The sequence below is a fragment of the Bombina bombina genome, chromosome 3 (genome assembly GCF_027579735.1).
Source record: "Bombina bombina isolate aBomBom1 chromosome 3, aBomBom1.pri, whole genome shotgun sequence".
Lineage (NCBI taxonomy): Eukaryota > Metazoa > Chordata > Amphibia > Anura > Bombinatoridae > Bombina > Bombina bombina.
This window is the reverse complement of record NC_069501.1, coordinates 566,331,097-566,350,757: the sequence shown is the minus strand read 5'-3', so window position 1 is coordinate 566,350,757 and position 19,661 is coordinate 566,331,097. Positions and strand designations below refer to the sequence as shown.

At 42.0% G+C, this 19,661-nt stretch overlaps 1 protein-coding gene across 2 annotated transcripts in view; it reads right to left on the bottom strand.

The window, feature by feature from the left end:
* The window catches only part of EYA3 (EYA transcriptional coactivator and phosphatase 3), a 634,133-nt gene that overhangs the window by 16,288 nt on the left and 598,184 nt on the right, over window positions 1-19,661 (bottom strand). For both annotated transcript variants that reach the window (XM_053707122.1, XM_053707121.1), the window contains one exon: window positions 673-773. In XM_053707122.1, the coding sequence (XP_053563097.1) occupies window positions 673-773 (101 nt within the window). The remainder of the gene's footprint in view (window positions 1-672; window positions 774-19,661) is intronic.

The window sequence follows — 19,661 nt, the reverse complement described above, 5'->3', positions numbered from 1 at the left end:
GGAATACAAATTTTAAACAACTTTCCAAATTACTTCTATTATCTAATTTGCGTCATTTTTTTTTTGTTAAAGGAGCAGCAATGCACTACTGGGAGCTAGCCAAACATTGGGTAAGCCAATAACATGAGAAATATATATTCAGCCACCACTAAGAAACTCCTGAGCCTACCTAGGTGTGCTTTCTAACAGACGATACCAAGAGAACAAAAACTAGATAAAAGAAGTAAATTGGAAAGTTGATTAAAATCATAAAAGAAAAAAAATTGGGTTTCCTGTCTGTTTGAACTAAAAGACCGTACTGATAATTCTATTTAGAAATTCTACTTACTAATATGAAGCTGGGATGTCATATTTATTAATTCAACTGGTGATGATAGTAGTATTTCATACGATCCCTACCATCTTATGGAAGTCTATGCTACGGATCACAATAAAGATGTATTGCACCCCTGTATGTTGGGGTTGTTTCTAGTTTTTGTTTTTTTCCTCAAGTAAAATGACTGGGATTAGGCCTATGAATATTTTACCTATATTGTACAGTCTATTGTTTTGTAATGCAGATTAATGTCAACTATATTAAACAACACAGTTTGGACTACACCTATTAATTAAGGTGCTGGGAGTATCTTATTCTTACAATCTTTAAACAGACCATAATTACTGCCACCGTACCTGTTTAGCAGCCATTTCTTCATCCCTGCCATCTCCAATGACTACATATGTAACCTTCTTTCCAAACCTGGTTACTATCCTTTCAAAGCAGCTCTCTTTTCCTGGGCAGAAACAAAAACACATCAATTATATCTTCAGTGTTCTTCTGACAATGGATCTATGATAACTTAAAGGGACACTAAACCCAAAATTTTTCTTTCATGATTCAGAAAGAGAATACAAATTTAAACAACAATCCAATTTACTTCTATTATTTATTTTGCTTCATTTTTTAGATATTCTTAGTTGAAGAAAAAGCAATGCACATGGGTGAGCCAATCACATGAGGCTTCTAAGTGCAACAACCAATCAGCAGCTACTAAGCCTATCTAGATATGCTTTTCAGCAAGGAATATCAAGAGAATAAAACAAATTAGATAAGAGAAGTAAATAAGAAAGTTGTTTAAAATTGCATGCTCTTTCTATATCATGAAAGAAAAAAAATGTGTTTCATGTCCCTTTAAGAGCACAACATGTTATAGCATATAACATTCATCAAGGTTATTTAAATGAGATTTTCAGGGCTTAAAACAATGTGAAAATACGTATTATTCAGTATTTTGTCTAGTAGCCATAAAATGTACATCATTTCATTCATTGGTTGATATTTATATTGAATTACATCTGTTATGGGATGCCTATATGAAGTTCATAGTTTTAAATAGACAATACAAACAAAGGGAAAGAGAAAGGAAACACATAACTTATTCAATCCGTTACATTTTTCAAGGAAGAAAAAATTACAGAATTTATGTTTACCTGATAAATTACTTTCTCCAACGGTGTGTCCGGTCCACGGCGTCATCCTTACTTGTGGGATATTCTCCTCCCCAACAGGAAATGGCAAAGAGCCCAGCAAAGCTGGTCACATGATCCCTCCTAGGCTCCGCCTTCCCCAGTCATTCGACCGACGTAAAGGAGGAATATTTGCATAGGAGAAACCATATGATACCGTGGTGACTGTAGTTAAAGAAAATAAATTATCAGACCTGATTAAAAAACCAGGGCGGGCCGTAGACCGGACACACCGTTGGAGAAAGTAATTTATCAGGTAAACATAAATTCTGTTTTCTCCAACATAGGTGTGTCCGGTCCACGGCGTCATCCTTACTTGTGGGAACCAATACCAAAGCTTTAGGACACGGATGAAGGGAGGGAGCAAATCAGGTCACCTAGATGGAAGGCACCACGGCTTGCAAAACCTTTCTCCCAAAAATAGCCCCAGAAGAAGCAAAAGTATCAAACTTGTAAAATTTAGTAAAAGTGTGCAGTGAAGACCAAGTCGCTGCCTTACATATCTGATCAACAGAAGCCTCGTTCTTGAAGGCCCATGTGGAAGCCACAGCCCTAGTGGAATGAGCTGTGATTCTTTCAGGAGGCTGCCGTCCGGCAGTCTCATAAGCCAATCTGATGATGCTTTTAATCCAAAAAGAGAGAGAGGTAGAAGTTGCTTTTTGACCTCTCCTTTTACCAGAATAAACAACAAACAAGGAAGATGTTTGTCTAAAATCCTTTGTAGCATCTAAATAGAATTTTAGAGCACGAACAACATCCAAATTGTGCAACAAACGTTCCTTCTTTGAAACTGGATTCGGACACAAAGAAGGCACGACTATCTCCTGGTTAATGTTTTTGTTAGAAACAACTTTCGGAAGAAAACCAGGTTTAGTACGTAAAACCACCTTATCTGCATGGAACACCAGATAAGGAGGAGAACACTGCAGAGCAGATAATTCTGAAACTCTTCTAGCAGAAGAAATTGCAACCAAAAACAAAACTTTCCAAGATAATAACTTAATATCAACGGAATGTAAGGGTTCAAACGGAACCCCCTGAAGAACTGAAAGAACTAAATTGAGACTCCAAGGAGGAGTCAAAGGTTTGTAAACAGGCTTGATTCTAACCAGAGCCTGAACAAAGGCTTGAACATCTGGCACAGCTGCCAGCTTTTTGTGAAGTAACACAGACAAGGCAGAAATCTGTCCCTTCAAGGAACTTGCAGATAATCCTTTCTCCAAACCTTCTTGAAGAAAGGATAGAATCTTAGGAATTTTTACCTTGTCCCAAGGGAATCCTTTAGATTCACACCAACAGATATATTTTTTCCATATTTTGTGGTAAATTTTTCTAGTTACAGGCTTTCTGGCCTGAACAAGAGTATCAATGACAGAATCTGAGAACCCTCGCTTTGATAAGATCAAGCGTTCAATCTCCAAGCAGTCAGTTGGAGTGAGACCAGATTCGGATGTTCGAACGGACCTTGAACAAGAAGGTCTCGTCTCAAAGGTAGCTTCCATGGTGGAGCCGATGACATATTCACCAGGTCTGCATACCAAGTCCTGCGTGGCCACGCAGGAGCTATCAAGATCACCGATGCCCTCTCCTGATTGATCCTGGCTACCAGCCTGGGGATGAGAGGAAACGGCGGGAATACATAAGCTAGTTTGAAGGTCCAAGGTGCTACTAGTGCATCTACTAGAGTCGCCTTGGGATCCCTGGATCTGGACCCGTAGCAAGGAACCTTGAAGTTCTGACGAGAGGCCATCAGATCCATGTCTGGAATGCCCCACAATTGAGTAATTTGGGCAAAGATTTCCGGATGGAGTTCCCACTCCCCCGGATGAAATGTCTGACGACTCAGAAAATCCGCTTCCCAATTTTCCACTCCTGGGATGTGGATTGCAGACAAGTGGCAGGAGTGAGTCTCCGCCCATTGAATGATTTTGGTCACTTCTTCCATCGCCAGGGAACTCCTTGTTCCCCCCTGATGGTTGATGTACGCAACAGTCGTCATGTTGTCTGATTGAAACCGTATGAACTTGGCCCTTGCTAGCTGAGGCCAAGCCTTGAGAGCATTGAATATCGCTCTCAGTTCCAGAATATTTATCGGGAGAAGAGATTCTTCCCGAGACCAAAGACCCTGAGCTTTCAGGGGTCCCCAGACCGCGCCCCAGCCCACCAGACTGGCGTCGGTCGTGACAATGACCCACTCTGGTCTGCGGAAGCTCATCCCCTGTGACAGGTTGTCCAGGGACAGCCACCAACGGAGTGAATCTCTGGTTCTCTGATCTACTTGTATCGTCGGAGACAAGTCTGTATAGTCCCCATTCCACTGACTGAGCATGCACAGTTGTAATGGTCTTAGATGAATTCGCGCAAAAGGAACTATGTCCATTGCCGCTACCATCAAACCTATTACTTCCATGCACTGCGCTATGGAAGGAAGAGGAACAGAATGAAGTATTTGACAAGAGTTTAGAAGTTTTGATTTTCTGGCCTCTGTCAGAAAAATCCTCATTTCTAAGGAGTCTATTATTGTTCCCAAGAAGGGAACCCTTGTTGACGGAGATAGAGAACTTTTTTCTACGTTCACTTTCCACCCGTGAGATCTGAGAAAGGCCAGGACAATGTCCGTGTGAGCCTTTGCTTGAGGAAGGGACGACGCTTGAATCAGAATGTCGTCCAAGTAAGGTACTACTGCAATGCCCCTTGGTCTTAGCACCGCTAGAAGGGACCCTAGTACCTTTGTGAAAATCCTTGGAGCAGTGGCTAATCCGAACGGAAGTGCCACAAACTGGTAATGCTTGTCCAGGAATGCGAACCTTAGGAACCGATGATGTTCCTTGTGGATAGGAATATGTAGATACGCATCCTTTAAATCCACCGTGGTCATGAATTGACCTTCCTGGATGGAAGGAAGAATTGTTCGAATGGTTTCCATTTTGAACGATGGAACCTTGAGAAACTTGTTTAGGATCTTGAGATCTAAGATTGGTCTGAATGTAACCTCTTTTTTGGGAACTACGAACAGATTGGAGTAGAACCCCATCCCTTGTTCTCCTAAAGGAACAGGATGAATCACTCCCATTTTTAACAGGTCTTCTACACAATGTAAGAATGCCTGTCTTTTTATGTGGTCTGAAGACAATTGAGACCTGTGGAACCTCCCCCTTGGGGGAAGCCCCTTGAATTCCAGAAGATAACCTTGGGAGACTATTTCTAGTGCCCAAGGATCCAGAACATCTCTTGCCCAAGCCTGAGCGAAGAGAGAGAGTCTGCCCCCCACCAGATCCGGTCCCGGATCGGGGGCCAACATCTCATGCTGTCTTGGTAGCAGTGGCAGGTTTCTTGGCCTGCTTTCCTTTGTTCCAGCCTTGCATTGGTCTCCAGGCTGGCTTGGCTTGAGAAGTATTACCCTCTTGCTTAGAGGACGTAGCACTTGGGGCTGGTCCGTTTCTGCGAAAGGGACGAAAATTAGGTTTATTTTTGGCCTTGAAAGACCTATCCTGAGGAAGGGCGTGGCCCTTGCCCCCAGTGATATCAGAGATAATCTCTTTCAAGTCAGGGCCAAACAGCGTTTTCCCCTTGAAAGGAATGTTAAGCAATTTGTTCTTGGAAGACGCATCCGCTGACCAAGATTTTAACCAAAGCGCTCTGCGCGCCACAATAGCAAAACCAGAATTTTTCGCCGCTAACCTAGCCAATTGCAAAGTGGCGTCTAGGGTGAAAGAATTAGCCAATTTGAGAGCATGAATTCTGTCCATAATCTCCTCATAAGAAGAAGAATTATTATTGAGCGCCTTTTCTAGCTCATCGAACCAGAAACACGCTGCTGTAGTGACAGGAACAATGCATGAAATTGGTTGTAGAAGGTAACCTTGCTGAACAAACATCTTTTTAAGCAAACCTAATTTTTTATCCATAGGATCTTTGAAAGCACAACTATCTTCTATGGGTATAGTGGTGCGTTTGTTTAGAGTAGAAACCGCCCCCTCGACCTTGGGGACTGTCTGCCATAAGTCCTTTCTGGGGTCGACCATAGGAAACAATTTTTTAAATATGGGGGGAGGGACGAAAGGTATACCGGGCCTTTCCCATTGTTTATTTACAATGTCCGCCACCCGCTTGGGTATAGGAAAAGCTTCGGGGTGCCCCGGGACCTCTAGGAACTTGTCCATTTTACATAGTTTCTCTGGAATGACCAAATTCTCACAATCATCCAGAGTGGATAACACCTCCTTAAGCAGAGCGCGGAGATGTTCCAATTTAAATTTAAATGTAATCACATCAGGTTCAGCTTGTTGAGAAATTTTCCCTGAATCTGAAATTTCTCCCTCAGACAAAACCTCCCTGGCCCCCTCAGACTGGTGTAGGGGCCCTTCAGAACCAATATCATCAGCGTCCTCATGCTCTTCAGTATTTTCTAAAACAGAGCAGTCGCGCTTTCCCTGATAAGTGGGCATTTTGGCTAAAATGTTTTTGATAGAATTATCCATTACAGCCGTTAATTGTTGCATAGTAAGGAGTATTGGCGCGCTAGATGTACTAGGGGCCTCCTGTGTGGGCAAGACTGGTGTAGACGAAGGAGGGGATGATGCAGTACCATGCTTACTCCCCTCACTTGAGGAATCATCTTGGGCATCATTTTCTCTAAATTTTGTGTCACATAAATCACATCTATTTAAATGAGAAGGAACCTTGGCTTCCCCACATTCAGAACACAGTCTATCTGGTAGTTCAGACATGTTAAACAGGCAAAAACTTGATAACAAAGTACAAAAAACGTTTTAAAATAAACCGTTACTGTCACTTTAAATTTTAAACTGAACACACTTTATTACTGCAATTGCGAAAAAGTATGAAGGAATTGTTCAAAATTCACCAAAATTTCACCACAGTGTCTTAAAGCCTTAAAAGTATTGCACACCAAATTTGGAAGCTTTAACCCTTAAAATAACGGAACCGGAGCCGTTTTTATATTTAACCCCTTTACAGTCCCTGGTATCTGCTTTGCTGAGACCCAACCAAGCCCAAAGGGGAATACGATACCAAATGACGCCTTCAGAAAGTCTTTTCTATGTATCAGAGCTCCTCACACATGCATCTGCATGTCATGCTTCTCAAAAACAAGTGCGCAATAGAGGCGCGAAAATGAGACTCTGCCTGTGATTAGGGAAAGCCCCTAGAGAATAAGGTGTCCAATACAGTGCCTGCCGGTTATTTTACATAATTCCCAAGATTAAAATAATTCCTCAAGGCTATGGAGTATAAAATATGTTTATATATAAATCGATTTAGCCCAGAAAATGTCTACAGTCTTAAAAAGCCCTTGTGAAGCCCTTTTTTTCTTTCTGTAATAAAAATGGCTTACCGGATCCCATAGGGAAAATGACAGCTTCCAGCATTACATCGTCTTGTTAGAATGTGTCATACCTCAAGCAGCAAAAGTCTGCTCACTGTTCCCCCAACTGAAGTTAATTCCTCTCAACAGTCCTGTGTGGAAACAGCCATCGATTTTAGTAACGGTTGCTAAAATCATTTTCCTCTTACAAACAGAAATCTTCATCTCTTTTCTGTTTCAGAGTAAATAGTACATACCAGCACTATTTTAAAATAACAAACTCTTGATTGAATAATAAAAACTACAGTTAAACACTAAAAAACTCTAAGCCATCTCCGTGGAGATGTTGCCTGTACAACGGCAAAGAGAATGACTGGGGAAGGCGGAGCCTAGGAGGGATCATGTGACCAGCTTTGCTGGGCTCTTTGCCATTTCCTGTTGGGGAGGAGAATATCCCACAAGTAAGGATGACGCCGTGGACCGGACACACCTATGTTGGAGAAATATTGATTGATATTTATTTTCAAATATCAAGTAAACACATTTTAAAATATGTATATATATTTTCTTCCATACAGGTGGCAAGAGTCCACAATTCATTACTCCTGGGAATTACTCTTCCCTGCCACTAGGAGGAGGCATTTTTTCCAAACCCCTAGAGCTCTATAAAATCCTCCCACCTTACCTCACTGTTAACTCAATCTGACTTATAGCCAAGCAAAATAGGAATAGAAATAAGAGCAACAAATAGGAGCAGGGAATAAAGATGTGCTACTGTCATTACCTCCGCTGGAGGAAGGTGAAGAATGAAGAAATGCATTTGATTAAGTGAGAGGGATTTCTCAGATTGGGTTGAGGCTCATTTCCCCTCAGAGTGAAGTTCTTGTTGGAGGGAAGTATTTGGAGTATGTGTGGTGACATATTTTTTTTTACCTGTTGGGAATTAGTCACAAGCCTTCCAGAGGGACTTGTCTTTTGCCTCTTCCTGTTAAATTGTCGATATACTCCTATTGCAGATCCTGGTTTTGGCTTCTTACTAGTTTTCTCCAGTAGTAGGGTGCCTAATGGTAAGTACTAATTAATATGTTTATTATTTGGCACTCTATAAGCCTCTTAGGTTATTTTATTATATATGTGTGTAGCCTTGAGACAGTTTTATATATTTTGGTAATTCCCCTTTATAAAAAAAACAAAACATTTTTATATGTATTTTATATGTGTGTCAAGTTTTCACACCCATACATTTTTTAACGCATGCCAGGTTTTGAGCGTGTATGTTTTTTTGTTTTTTGTTTCAAGCCTGCATGCATTGGCGTGGTAGCATACTTAGTTTTTGCATGTGTTTTTCTTTATATAATGTCAGGTTGGCGCACGCTCCCTCTCTTCTTTTGTACGCTATTTGGATGTTGAGTGTCCTGAGCCCTATCGCCTCTTTTTCTTTTATAAGTTTTTAAAAGCTATTCTCAGAGGGTGTGTTGGATTTTCCTCAAGAGCTCCTTTAAAGGGTATATTATCATTTATTTGTATGTTTGTTTGTTGCATTGTTTTTCTGCATTTAACTTATTTTTTAGTTTTCTGTAGTTATGGAGCCTTTTAATTATGTCCCTAGATCTACCTTAGAAGCTGTGTCATCTGAATACTTTCCTATCAGTGGTAAATGCTTGTACTCCCTCCCGTCCCCTTCGCTCTGCTCATGACCTCCTACTCTCCTCCTCTCTGGTTACCTCATCGCACTCCCGTTTACAGGACTTCTCCAGACTGGCTCCCATCTTGTGGAACTCTCTGCCTCGCCCCACAAGACTCTCCCCTAGTTTTAACAGCTTGAAGCGCTCCCTAAAGACTCTACTGTTCAGGGATGTATACAACCTACGCTAACCTTACTTTATACTAGCTCCACTCCTCCATTGCTATCCCCTGAACCCCCTTAAGTCCAGCTGTTTGTAGATCACCTTCTTAAGAGCTAATTACAACAGTGCAACTCTTGGCAGGGCCCTCTACCCATCTGATCCCTTTAATTGTTTTGTTGTACTACCCACTGTTTACAGCGCTGCGGAATCTGTTGGCGCTCTACAAATAACCGATAATAATAATAATAATAAATAATAATAATTGTAAACAGGCTGAGGTTTTACCTCCAGCAAACTTATGCAATAAGTTTATTAATGTTTTAATGCATTCCGACCAGTCTACTATTGCTTGTAAAGGTGTTACTGTTCCTTCTGTTTGTTACTTACAGGCAAATTCTTCAGATTTTGCTCATGGAGTTAAGGGCTTTTTTTGCTTACTTCAGAGGTTAAAGATCCTAAAGTAGATGGTAATAAACCTGTTAATTGTTTATATACTGCTTTTAAACCTTTGGTTAAATCTCCTCAAGTGTTTCCTATTCCTGATGCACTCTCTGATATAGTTTTCCAGAGAATGGGCTAAACCAGGTAGTTCCTGTTAATCCTTCTGGCAAGGTTTAGGAAAATGTATCCATTACCGGCTACTAACATTGAGTCTTTTTAGACCAGCAGTTTCTATTGCTGATGTGGATGCTGCTTCTTTTTGGTTAAAATATTCTTTCTGGGCAGTTTTCTGAAGAATCTGCTAGTTAAGATTGTTTAAGCCTTTTGGAGGTGCTTAAAAGTGCTAATGCTTTAATTTGTGATGCAGTTTTAGGCATCATTAAGATTAATGCTAAAAATGTATTTGGCAGTTCTCTCCAGAAGGGCTCCATGGTTTCTAAATCCAGGCATTTATTTCATGGAAAGGTGTTTGGTTCTGGAGGTAAAGGGGCTTTTCTTCCTCACAGGGTCGGCTCCAGAGGGGGGGGGGGGCGCATTGGGGGGCAATGCCCGCCCAAATTGAATGCTGTGCCCCCTCAAAAAATGTAAATGTTTTCAATTTTCCAATAACAGTTAATGAACATAGCAGGGGGCGCCGAGAGCGGGAGGTGGATCTGCCTGGTGTGGCTGGAACCGCATGAGGGAAAATGTTGTAAATGCAATTTAATGCGGCTGCCTGTATTACTAGTGCGCACAGCGATAATCTAACAAAGACAATTTAGCTATGTGGGCGTGTCCACAGATGCCATTGGACATGTTAAAGTGTGTGGAATTGCTTGCCACTGCTCTGTCACGCAGATAAGTCCCCGCTGCTTGCTTTACTACATTGGGTTATGTGGACTATGGCAAGCTTCTATTGCAAACACTATAACTGTGCATGCCATTACAGCCGCATCCACTCTGAGATTCTCAGTGCTCCCTAGCAGTGTTTGTATTTGCGCGCTGTTTTCCATTCAGGTGACGTTTGTCAAATCTTAGCCAATCAGCATTGTCTGCTGGTCAGGACAATGGAGATTAGCTGTCCAATTAGAGCAAGGGAATACTTGACGGTAACAATCAGTGCCCCTTTGGTCTGAGAGTAATGTTACAGATTGGGAGAGTGAGGAGGCTGCGTATCGATCCTGTTCTCACAGCCATTGCAGTACATTGAGCTCTATAGGCATAGCATTGGGTGAGTACAGCACAGTACGAAGTGTCACTGAATGTGTGTGTGTAGAGAACAAGTGGGTGATTTTGATGACGAGGACACCAATAAGTCACTCACAAAAAATATAAAATAATAAAATTTATGATTATAATACAAGATATTTTTTGAATTCCTTGTGAGTCATAGGGGGCTGCAATGCATTGCTTAGTAATGTGTCACAGCTCTTACTGGTAAACAGGGGCTCAAAACAGTAATAAGTATTCATTTAATATGTACTTGTTAAATATGTATTCAACATAGTAATTTTAAAACTTTTAATTCATCATTTTTTAATGTGATGAGGTAAGTGATGTACAATAGATCAGATGGTGCATGGTGATGGCTACACTTTTCTGCAGAATATGTAGGTCTGCTCTTATTTTGACTTTCATACATGCTTTGTAAATGCGTACGCCCTTGTGAAAAAAAAAATGCCCCCCCATTTCATTCGTTCTGGAGCCGACCCTGCTTCCTCAGGACAAGAAGTCCAAAGGTAAATTTAAAGCTCTTAATCGTTTTCATCAGAAAAGGGCACAGAAATCAGATTCCTCCACTCAGAAATACATTTCCTCTGGTTCCATCTGGAAGCCAAGTTCAAAATGGAACAAGTTTAAGCAGTCCAAGAAATCTACTCCCTCATCCAAGTCTGCATGAAGGTACAGCTCCCAATCCAGAGGGTCTGGTAGGGGGCAAGTTACAGGAAGCTTGGTTTCAGTCTGTTGAGGGATCCCTGGGTTCTAATTGTAGTCTCTCGAGGTTAACAAATAGGTTTCAGAACAAGTTCCCAAGGGAAGTTTTTTTTCTGTCCAATGTTCTAGAAATCCTGTGATGGCTCAGGTCTTTTTTTCAGTCAGTTTTAGATCTAGAATGTATGGGAGTGATTGTTCTTGTTCCGTTCTTTGAACAGGGAAAGGGGTTTTACGTTGACCTTTTCATTGCTCCAAAGGAGGAGGTAATTTTCAGACTAGTTCTTGATCTAAAGGCCCTGAACAAATTTTTCAGATTTCCCACTTTTAAAATGTAGACTATTCAGCCTTTTGTTCAGCAAGGTAAGTTTATCTCAGCAATAGATATAAAGGGTGCTTACCTTCATGTTCCTATTCACAGGGAACATTTTCAGTTTCCAAGGTTTTCAGTTTCTTGCTTGACCATTTAGTCTGGTTACAGCTACCAAAATATTCTCAAAGTTTCTGGGTACCCCTTTGTCTGTGATCATAACTCAATGTGGTGTTTCCTTACCTGGATGATAGCTTGGTTCAAAAGCTCCATCCTTTCATTTAGAAGAATCTTACACCAGTCTATTTTCAAAAGAGTTAGCTGGTTCCTCAGACAAAGGTTGTTTTTCTAGGGGTTCAGAAAGACTCAGTTTCCATGAGACTAACAGATAAAAGAAGACTGAGGCTAGTGTACACTTGTCTAAACCTTCAGTCTCTTTCTTTTGCATCAGTGGCTCTTTGTATGGAGGTGGAAGGTCTCATGATTGCGGCTTCGGATGCTATTCCGTTTGCTTGTTTCCACATGAGGCCATTTCAAATTTGTATGCTTTCGCAATGGTGAAGGGATCATACCCAACTGTTTCAAAGGATTCATCTAGATTCCAGAACAAGTCAGTCTGTGTCTTGGTGGCTGGATCATAAGATTATTATGAATGGGGCTTCTTTTGTTTGTCCTACTTGCTACAGATGCATGTCTTTCAGGTTGGGGGGCCATCTGGGGTTCTCCATCTAAATGGGTTACTGCTTATTCTACCAGACCAGTTGCCAGTTCTTGGGCTTGTAAGAATGTGGCTTCAGTCGACCAAATCAGTTGATTTCACTTGCTTTAGAAGAAAGAAGAAAAAAAAAAAAGATAGTGTGCTTTGCCCTTTGGGTTTGTGGATTTAGTTTCACTGTAAAAAAGATGTTCTTTTTATTGCATCCTTATTTCTTATTACTCGTGGACTGCACAGCTTGGATATTAGTTCCCAGGAGTAATGGACTCTCAACCACCAGTATGAAAGAAAACAATGTATGCTTACCTGTTCATTTATTTTGTAGTGGTGAGAATCCACAAGACCCCAACCTGTGTTTTTTATTTTGGTGTTGGTTAATTTTTTGAGCATAGCTTTATTCCCTGCTCCTATTTTTTGCTCTTATTTCTGTTTCTAATTCTTTTGCTTGGCTATAAATCAGACTGATATACCAGTAAGGTAGAAAGGGTTTTATAGAGCTCTTGGGGCTTGGGAATCTTTGCCTCCTCCTAGTGGCATGTAAGAGTAATTCCCAGGAGTAATGGATAGTGGACTCTCACTACCATAAAATAAATGAATTTATCATGTAAGCATAAATTACTAACTCTACATAAAACAACATTTTTGGTCACTAGCTGTGAATGATATTATAAATGGTTTTAGTCACGGATACCAGACGGCTAAGGCTATCCCCCACCCCCCTACAACCTCACCCCTGTTATTTCTCAGTGGTTTTGGGCTCCTCAGAGCAACCACCATCTCTGGAAGCTGTTTGTTTGCTTTGTTTTGGCTTGTTTTTGTGTTCAGAGAAGAGTTGGTTTATGACCAGGAAAACCCTCCTAGGCTGGCCGGGCTCCTGGAACTCCCCGGTCGACCGCCTCACAACGGACACCCGCCTAACCCCTCTCAGGCTGGCCAGGCTCCTGGAACTCCCGGTCGGCCACAGGACAGCAGAACACCCGCTAAATTTAATCCAGGTCGCTCCAGCAACTATGTGCCCCAGAGCTCCGCTCTTTTGGGGATTAGTAGCCCCTGGGGAGTACAAGGGGTGGGGGAATTGCCGGAGGGGAGCTCCTTTGGGAACCGGGGGTTTTGGACACCCCTAACCCCATAACTTCAACGGACTGTAACTCTGGTCCCCAGTAACGAATCATGCTGATTTTTGGACTGTGAAATCTGGGGACCGAGAGCTTTAAAATGGACGTGCCACCGCTCCATCGGGATCACCCCGAAACCGCCACCCATAGGTATTGAGATTATGTGGGACTGTGGCTCCTATGGAGGCGCCGGTCAGTCTGGAGGGGTGGGAATGGCGGGAAAATTGTGGGATTGTCCTTCGTGTTATCAAGATGAGCTGTGTGTATAAAAGGAGTGTATGTTTTACAATAAAGTCAGTTCCTGTTTAACCTGAATGCTAGTCTGTCTAGTTATTTAGGTGAGCTCCAGCTAAAATCACTTTCCTGAGCTACATAGCAGCCTGTTCCAGGCAGAGAAAGGATCCTCAGCCAGAGCTAACCAGCCTGGGTAGCTGGAGTCTGTCACAGGGTGGGACCCTGGGTACTGATGCTGTCGGGCATCAGGGGTGGCTACAGGCTGTGGTCACTTGCCAGCTACATAGCTGCAGTCGGCAGGGAGGAAGCAGGACCCCTTTTGGCAGAGCTACCCAATCGGGGTAGCCGGGGGTATCCATCATAGTTTTGTTGCAGGCATGCTCAAAAATAGATTGCTATATTTAAATAGATCGCCATATTATCAAGTAATTTTCATGAAGCATGCCTCCTACCACCAGGATAGCGAAGGTCAGACTGGCCTCCAAGAATATTTTCTGCATGCTGCAGCATTTGCAGCCCACCAGCAACAACTTTAAAGAGATACTAAACCCAAATTTATTATTTCATGATTCAGATAGAGCATGCGCTTTTAAGCAACTTTCTAATTTACTCATATTATCAATTTTTCTTCGTTCTCTCACTATATTTTTTTGAAAAAGCAGGAATCTAAGCTAAGGAGCCAGTCCATTTTTGGTTCAGCACCCTGGGTAGTGTTTGCCGATTGGTGGCTACATCAAATACAAAGATTAAAAAGCGAAAAAAGCTAATTTGATAATAGAAGTAAATTGAAAAGTTGTTTAAAATGGCATGCTCTATCTAAATCATAAGATAAAATTTTGACTTTACTGTCCCTTTAAATCTTCCCATATAATTAATCCCTTAATCCCCATATGCTTAATTAATATTTATCCTTATATCGCCACTGGAAGCCTATTGTATAAATTAACTGTTCTTGTAAAGAAATCCTTATGCCAATTTCTCCTGGATCTGCAACTCTCCACTATAGATACTAATTTTCTCACTGTGAAAAGGAGCCATAAATTAAATTGTGTTGTAGGGTGCCTTTATAACAATGTGGCATTTTATTTTTATTAAAAACAAATATCCTCAGCCCTGAATATAGCCTGATTAGCAGGGATAATGTAAACAACCTGGTAGGAATTAAAAGCTGTAAGCAGCCTCCACCTAATTTACCGTAAACTAAGACTTGTCTATCCTATAATTAATAGGACTATAAATATGATAGGGATGGTAGGCAGCCAAGTTATAGGTAAAGGGGGAGTGGTTTGTTTCCTGTCACCAGTAGGGAGTACCACCTGGTAAGTACTGCCTTAGGTTAGGCAAAGATAAATGTGTTTTTGCACAAGAAACAATTTATTCTTACTATTGGGAATTCATTGCCTGGCCAACAGGAGGAGGCAAAGACACTACACCAAAGGCTTTAATATCCCTCCTACTTGACTTACACTCCCAGCATTGCGTATAGACAAGTATAAAAAGAAGAAGTAATAAAGATAGTAGGGTAAAGAGATGCAAATTAGAAATGCTGCAACCAAGAAAATTGGGGTGTTAGTGCACTCTCACAAGAAAGAAAGTAATTTATCAGGTAAAAATTTATTTTCTTTCTTATGGTGGTGAGAGTCCATAATTACTTACTGTTGGAAACTAATATCAAAGCTGTGGAGTCCATGAAAAAATTGGTGGGATGAAACGGAAAAGTTAGTCACCTATTTTCCAGGAAACTATCTGCCAAAATCTGCCTCAGCCAAGGCAGAGAATGAGATAATTGAGCTGTAATACATTAAGGTAATGACTGTCCCGCCTCCAACTAAGCTCTGTGAATCAGACTCTTCAACCATGAACATAAAGTAACAGAAGTTGCCTTCTGACCCTGAAATTTACCCGAAAACCAAACAAACAAATTAGAAGACTGACAAAAATCTTGGTCTTATTACATGTTCAATAACTTGAAACCTCAGTTGATTTATATTGTGACCCAAAGAGAGAAAGTAAGAGGAAAACATAATTTATGCTTACCTGATAAATTTATTTCTCTTGTGGTGTATCCAGTCCACGGATCATCCATTACTTGTGGGATATTCTCCTTCCCAACAGGAAGCTGCAAGAGGATCACCCAAAGCAGAGCTGTCTATATAGCTCCTCCCCTAACTGCCACCTCCAGTCATTAGACCAAAGACAAGCAAGAGAAAGGAGAAACCATAGGGTGCAGTGGTGACTGTAGTTTAAAAATAAAATATACCTGCCTTAAAATGACAGGGCGGGCCGTGGACTGGATACACCACAAGAGAAATAAATTTATCAGGTAAGCATAAATTATGTTTTCTCTTGTAAGGTGTATCCAGTCCACGGATCATCCATTACTTGTGGGATACCAATACCAAAGCTAAAGTACACGGATGAAGGGAGGGACAAGGCAGGAACTTAAACGGAAGGTACCACTGCCTGTAAAACCTCTCTCCCAAAAATAGCCTCTGAAGAAGCAAAAGTATCAAATTTATAAAACTTTGAAAAAGTATGCAGCGAAGACCAAGTCGCCGCCTTGCAAATCTGTTCAACAGAAGCCTCATTTTTAAAAGCCCATGTGGAAGCCACAGCTCTAGTAGAATGAGCTGTAATCCTTTCAGGAGGCTGCTGGCCAGCAGTCTCATAAGCTAAGCGTATTATACTTCTTAGCCAAAACGAAAGAGAAGTTGCCGAAGCCTTTTGGCCTCTCCTCTGTCCAGAGTAGACAACAAACAAAGCAGATGTTTGACGAAAATCTTTAGTAGCTTGTAAATAAAACTTTAAAGCACGAACCACGTCAAGATTGTGTAATAGACGTTCCTTCTTTGAAGAAGGATTAGAACACAATGACGGAACAACAATCTCCTGATTGATATTCTTATTAGATACCACTTTAGGTAAAAATCCAGGTTTGGTACGCAAAACTACCTTATCTGCATGGAAGATCAGATAAGGGGAATCGCACTGTAAGGCAGATAACTCGGAAACTCTACGAGCCGAGGAAATAGCTACCAAAAACAGAACTTTCCAAGATAAAAGCTTGATATCTATGGAATGAAGAGGTTCAAACGGAACCCCTTGGAGAACTTTAAGAACCAAATTTAAACTCCATGGCGGAGCAACTGGTTTAAACACAGGCTTGATTCTAACTAAAGCCTGAACGTCTGGAACATCCGCCAGACGCTTGTGCAAAAGAATAGATAGAGTAGAAATCTGTCCCTTTAAGGAACTAGCTGACAATCCCTTTTCCAATCCTTCTTGGAGAAAAGATAATATCCTGGGAATCCTGACTTTACTCCATGAGTAACCTTTGGATTCACACCAATAAAGATATTTACGCCATATCTTATGATAGATTTTCCTGGTGACAGGCTTTCGAGCCTGAATTAAGGTATCAATGACTGACTCGGAGAAGCCACGCTTTGATAAAATCAAGCGTTCAATCTCCAGGCAGTCAGTCTCAGAGAAATAAGATTTGGATGGTTGAAAGGACCCTGAAGTAGAAGGTCCTGTCTCAGAGGCAGAGTCCATGGTGGAAGGGATGACATGTCCACCAGATCTGCATACCAAGTCCTGCGTGGCCACGCAGGTGCTATCAAAATCACAGATGCTCTCTGCTGCTTGATTTTGGCAATCAGACGAGGGAGCAGAGGAAACGGTGGAAACACATAAGCCAGGTTGAAGGACCAAGGCGATGCTAGAGCATCTATCAGCGTTGCCTTGGGATCCCTGGACCTGGATCCGTAACAAGGAAGTTTGGCGTTCTGGCGAGACGCCATGAGATCCAGTTCTGGTTCGCCCCAACGTTGAACCAATTGTGAAAACACCTCCGGATGGAGTTCCCACTCCCCCGGATGAAAAGGCCGTCGACTTAGAAAATCCGCCTCCCAGTTCTCTACACCTGGGATATGGATAGCTGATAGGTGGCAAGAGTGAATCTCTGCCCAACAAATTATCTTTGAAACTTCCAACATTGCTAGGGAACTCCTTGTTCCCCCTTGATGGTTGATGTAAGCCACAGTCGTGATGTTGTCCGACTGAAATCTGATGAACCTCATTGTCGCTAGCTGAGGCCAAGCTTGAAGAGCATTGAATATCGCTCTTAGTTCCAGAATGTTTATTGGGAGGAGGGTCTCCTCCTGAGTCCACGATCCCTGAGCCTTCAGGGAGTTCCAGACTGCCCCCCAGCCTAGAAGGCTGGCATCTGTCATTACTATTGTCCAATCTGGCCTGCGAAAGGTCATACCTTTGGACAGATGGACCCGAGATAGCTACCAGAGAAGAGAATCCCTGGTCTCCTGATCCAGATTTAGTAGAGGGGACAAATCTGTGTAATCCACATTCCACTGACTGAGCATGCAGAGTTGCAGCGGTCTGAGATGTAGGCGGGCAAACGGCACTATGTCCATTGCCGCTACCATTAAGCCGATTACTTCCATACACTGAGCCACCGAAGGGCGAGAAGTAGAATAAAGAACACGGCAAGAATTTAGAAGTTTTGATAACCTGGTCTCTGTCAGGTAAATCCTCATTTCTACAGAATCTATCAGAGTTCCCAGAAAGGAAACTTTTGTGAGAAGGGATAGAGAACTCTTCTCTTCGTTCACTTTCCACCCGTGCGACCTCAGAAATGTCAGAACTATGTTCGTATGAGACTTGGCAATTTGGAAATTTGACGCCTGTATCAGAATATCGTCTAAATAAGGGGCCACTGCTATTCCCCGCGGCCTTAGAACAGCCAGAAGTGACCCCAGAACCTTCGTAAAGATTCTTGGAGCTGTAGCTAATCCAAAGAGAAGAGCTACAAACTGGTAATGCCTGTCCAGGAAGGCAAACCTGAGAAACCAATGATGATCTTTGTGTATCGGAATGTGAAGATAAGCATCCTTTAAATCCACTGTAGTCATGTATTGACCCTCCTGGATCATAGGTAGGATGGTATGAATAGTCTCCATCTTGAATGATGGTACCCTGAGAAATTTGTTTAGGATCTTGAGATCTAAGATTGGTCTGAAGGTTCCCTCTTTTTTGGGAACCACAAACAGATTTGAATAGAAGCCTTGTCCCTGTTCCTCCTTTGGAACTGGGTGGATCACTCCCATAACTTGGAGGTCTTGAACACAATGTAAGAATGCCTCTCTCTTTATCTGGTTTGCAGATAATTGTGAAAGGTGAAATCTCCCTTTTGGAGGGGAAGCTTTGAAGTCCAGAAGATATCCCTGGGATACAATTTCCAACGCCCAGGGATCCTGGACATCTCTTGCCCAAGCCTGGGCGAAGAGAGAAAGTCTGCCCCCTACTAGATCCGTTACCGGATTGGGGGCCAATCCTTCATGCTGTCTTAGAAGCAGCAGCAGGCTTTTTGGCCTGCTTACCTTTGTTCCAAGCCTGGTTAGGTCTCCAGACCGACTTGGACTGGGCAAAAGTTCCCTCTTGTTTTGTATTAGAGGAAGTTGATGCCGCGCTCGCCTTAAAGTTTCGAAAGGCACGAAAATTAGTTTGTTTGGCCCTTGATTTATTAGACCTGTCCTGAGGGAGGGCATGACCTTTTCCTCCCGAGATATCAGAAATGATCTCCTTCAAACCAGGCCCGAATAGGGTCTGCCCCTTGAAGGGAATATTAAGAAGCTTAGACTTTGAAGTAACGTCAGCTGACCATGATTTAAGCCATAGCGCCCTACGCGCCTGAATAGCAAAACCAGAATTCTTAGCCGTTAGTTTAGTCAAATGAACAATGGCATCAGAAACAAATGAATTGGCTAGCTTAAGTGCTCTAAGCTTGTCAAGCATATCATCCAATGGGGTCTCTATCTGTAAAGCCTCTTCCAGAGACTCAAACCAGAAGGCCGCCGCAGCAGTGACTGGGGCAATGCATGCAAGAGGTTGTAGAATAAAACCTTGTTGAATAAACATTTTCTTAAGGTAACCCTCTAACTTTTTATCCATTGGATCTAAGAAAGCACAACTCTCCTCGACGGGGATAGTAGTACGCTTAGCTAGGGTAGACACTGCTCCCTCCACCTTAGGGACCGTTTGCCATAAGTCCCCTGTGGCGGCATCTATTGGAAACAATTTTTTAAAAATAGGAGGGGGAGAGAACGGTACACCTGGTCTATCCCATTCCTTAGTAATAATTTCTGAAAACCTTTTACTTATTGGAAAAACATCAGTGTAAACAGGCACTGCATAGTATTTATCCAATCTGCACAATTTCTCTGGCACTGCAATGGTG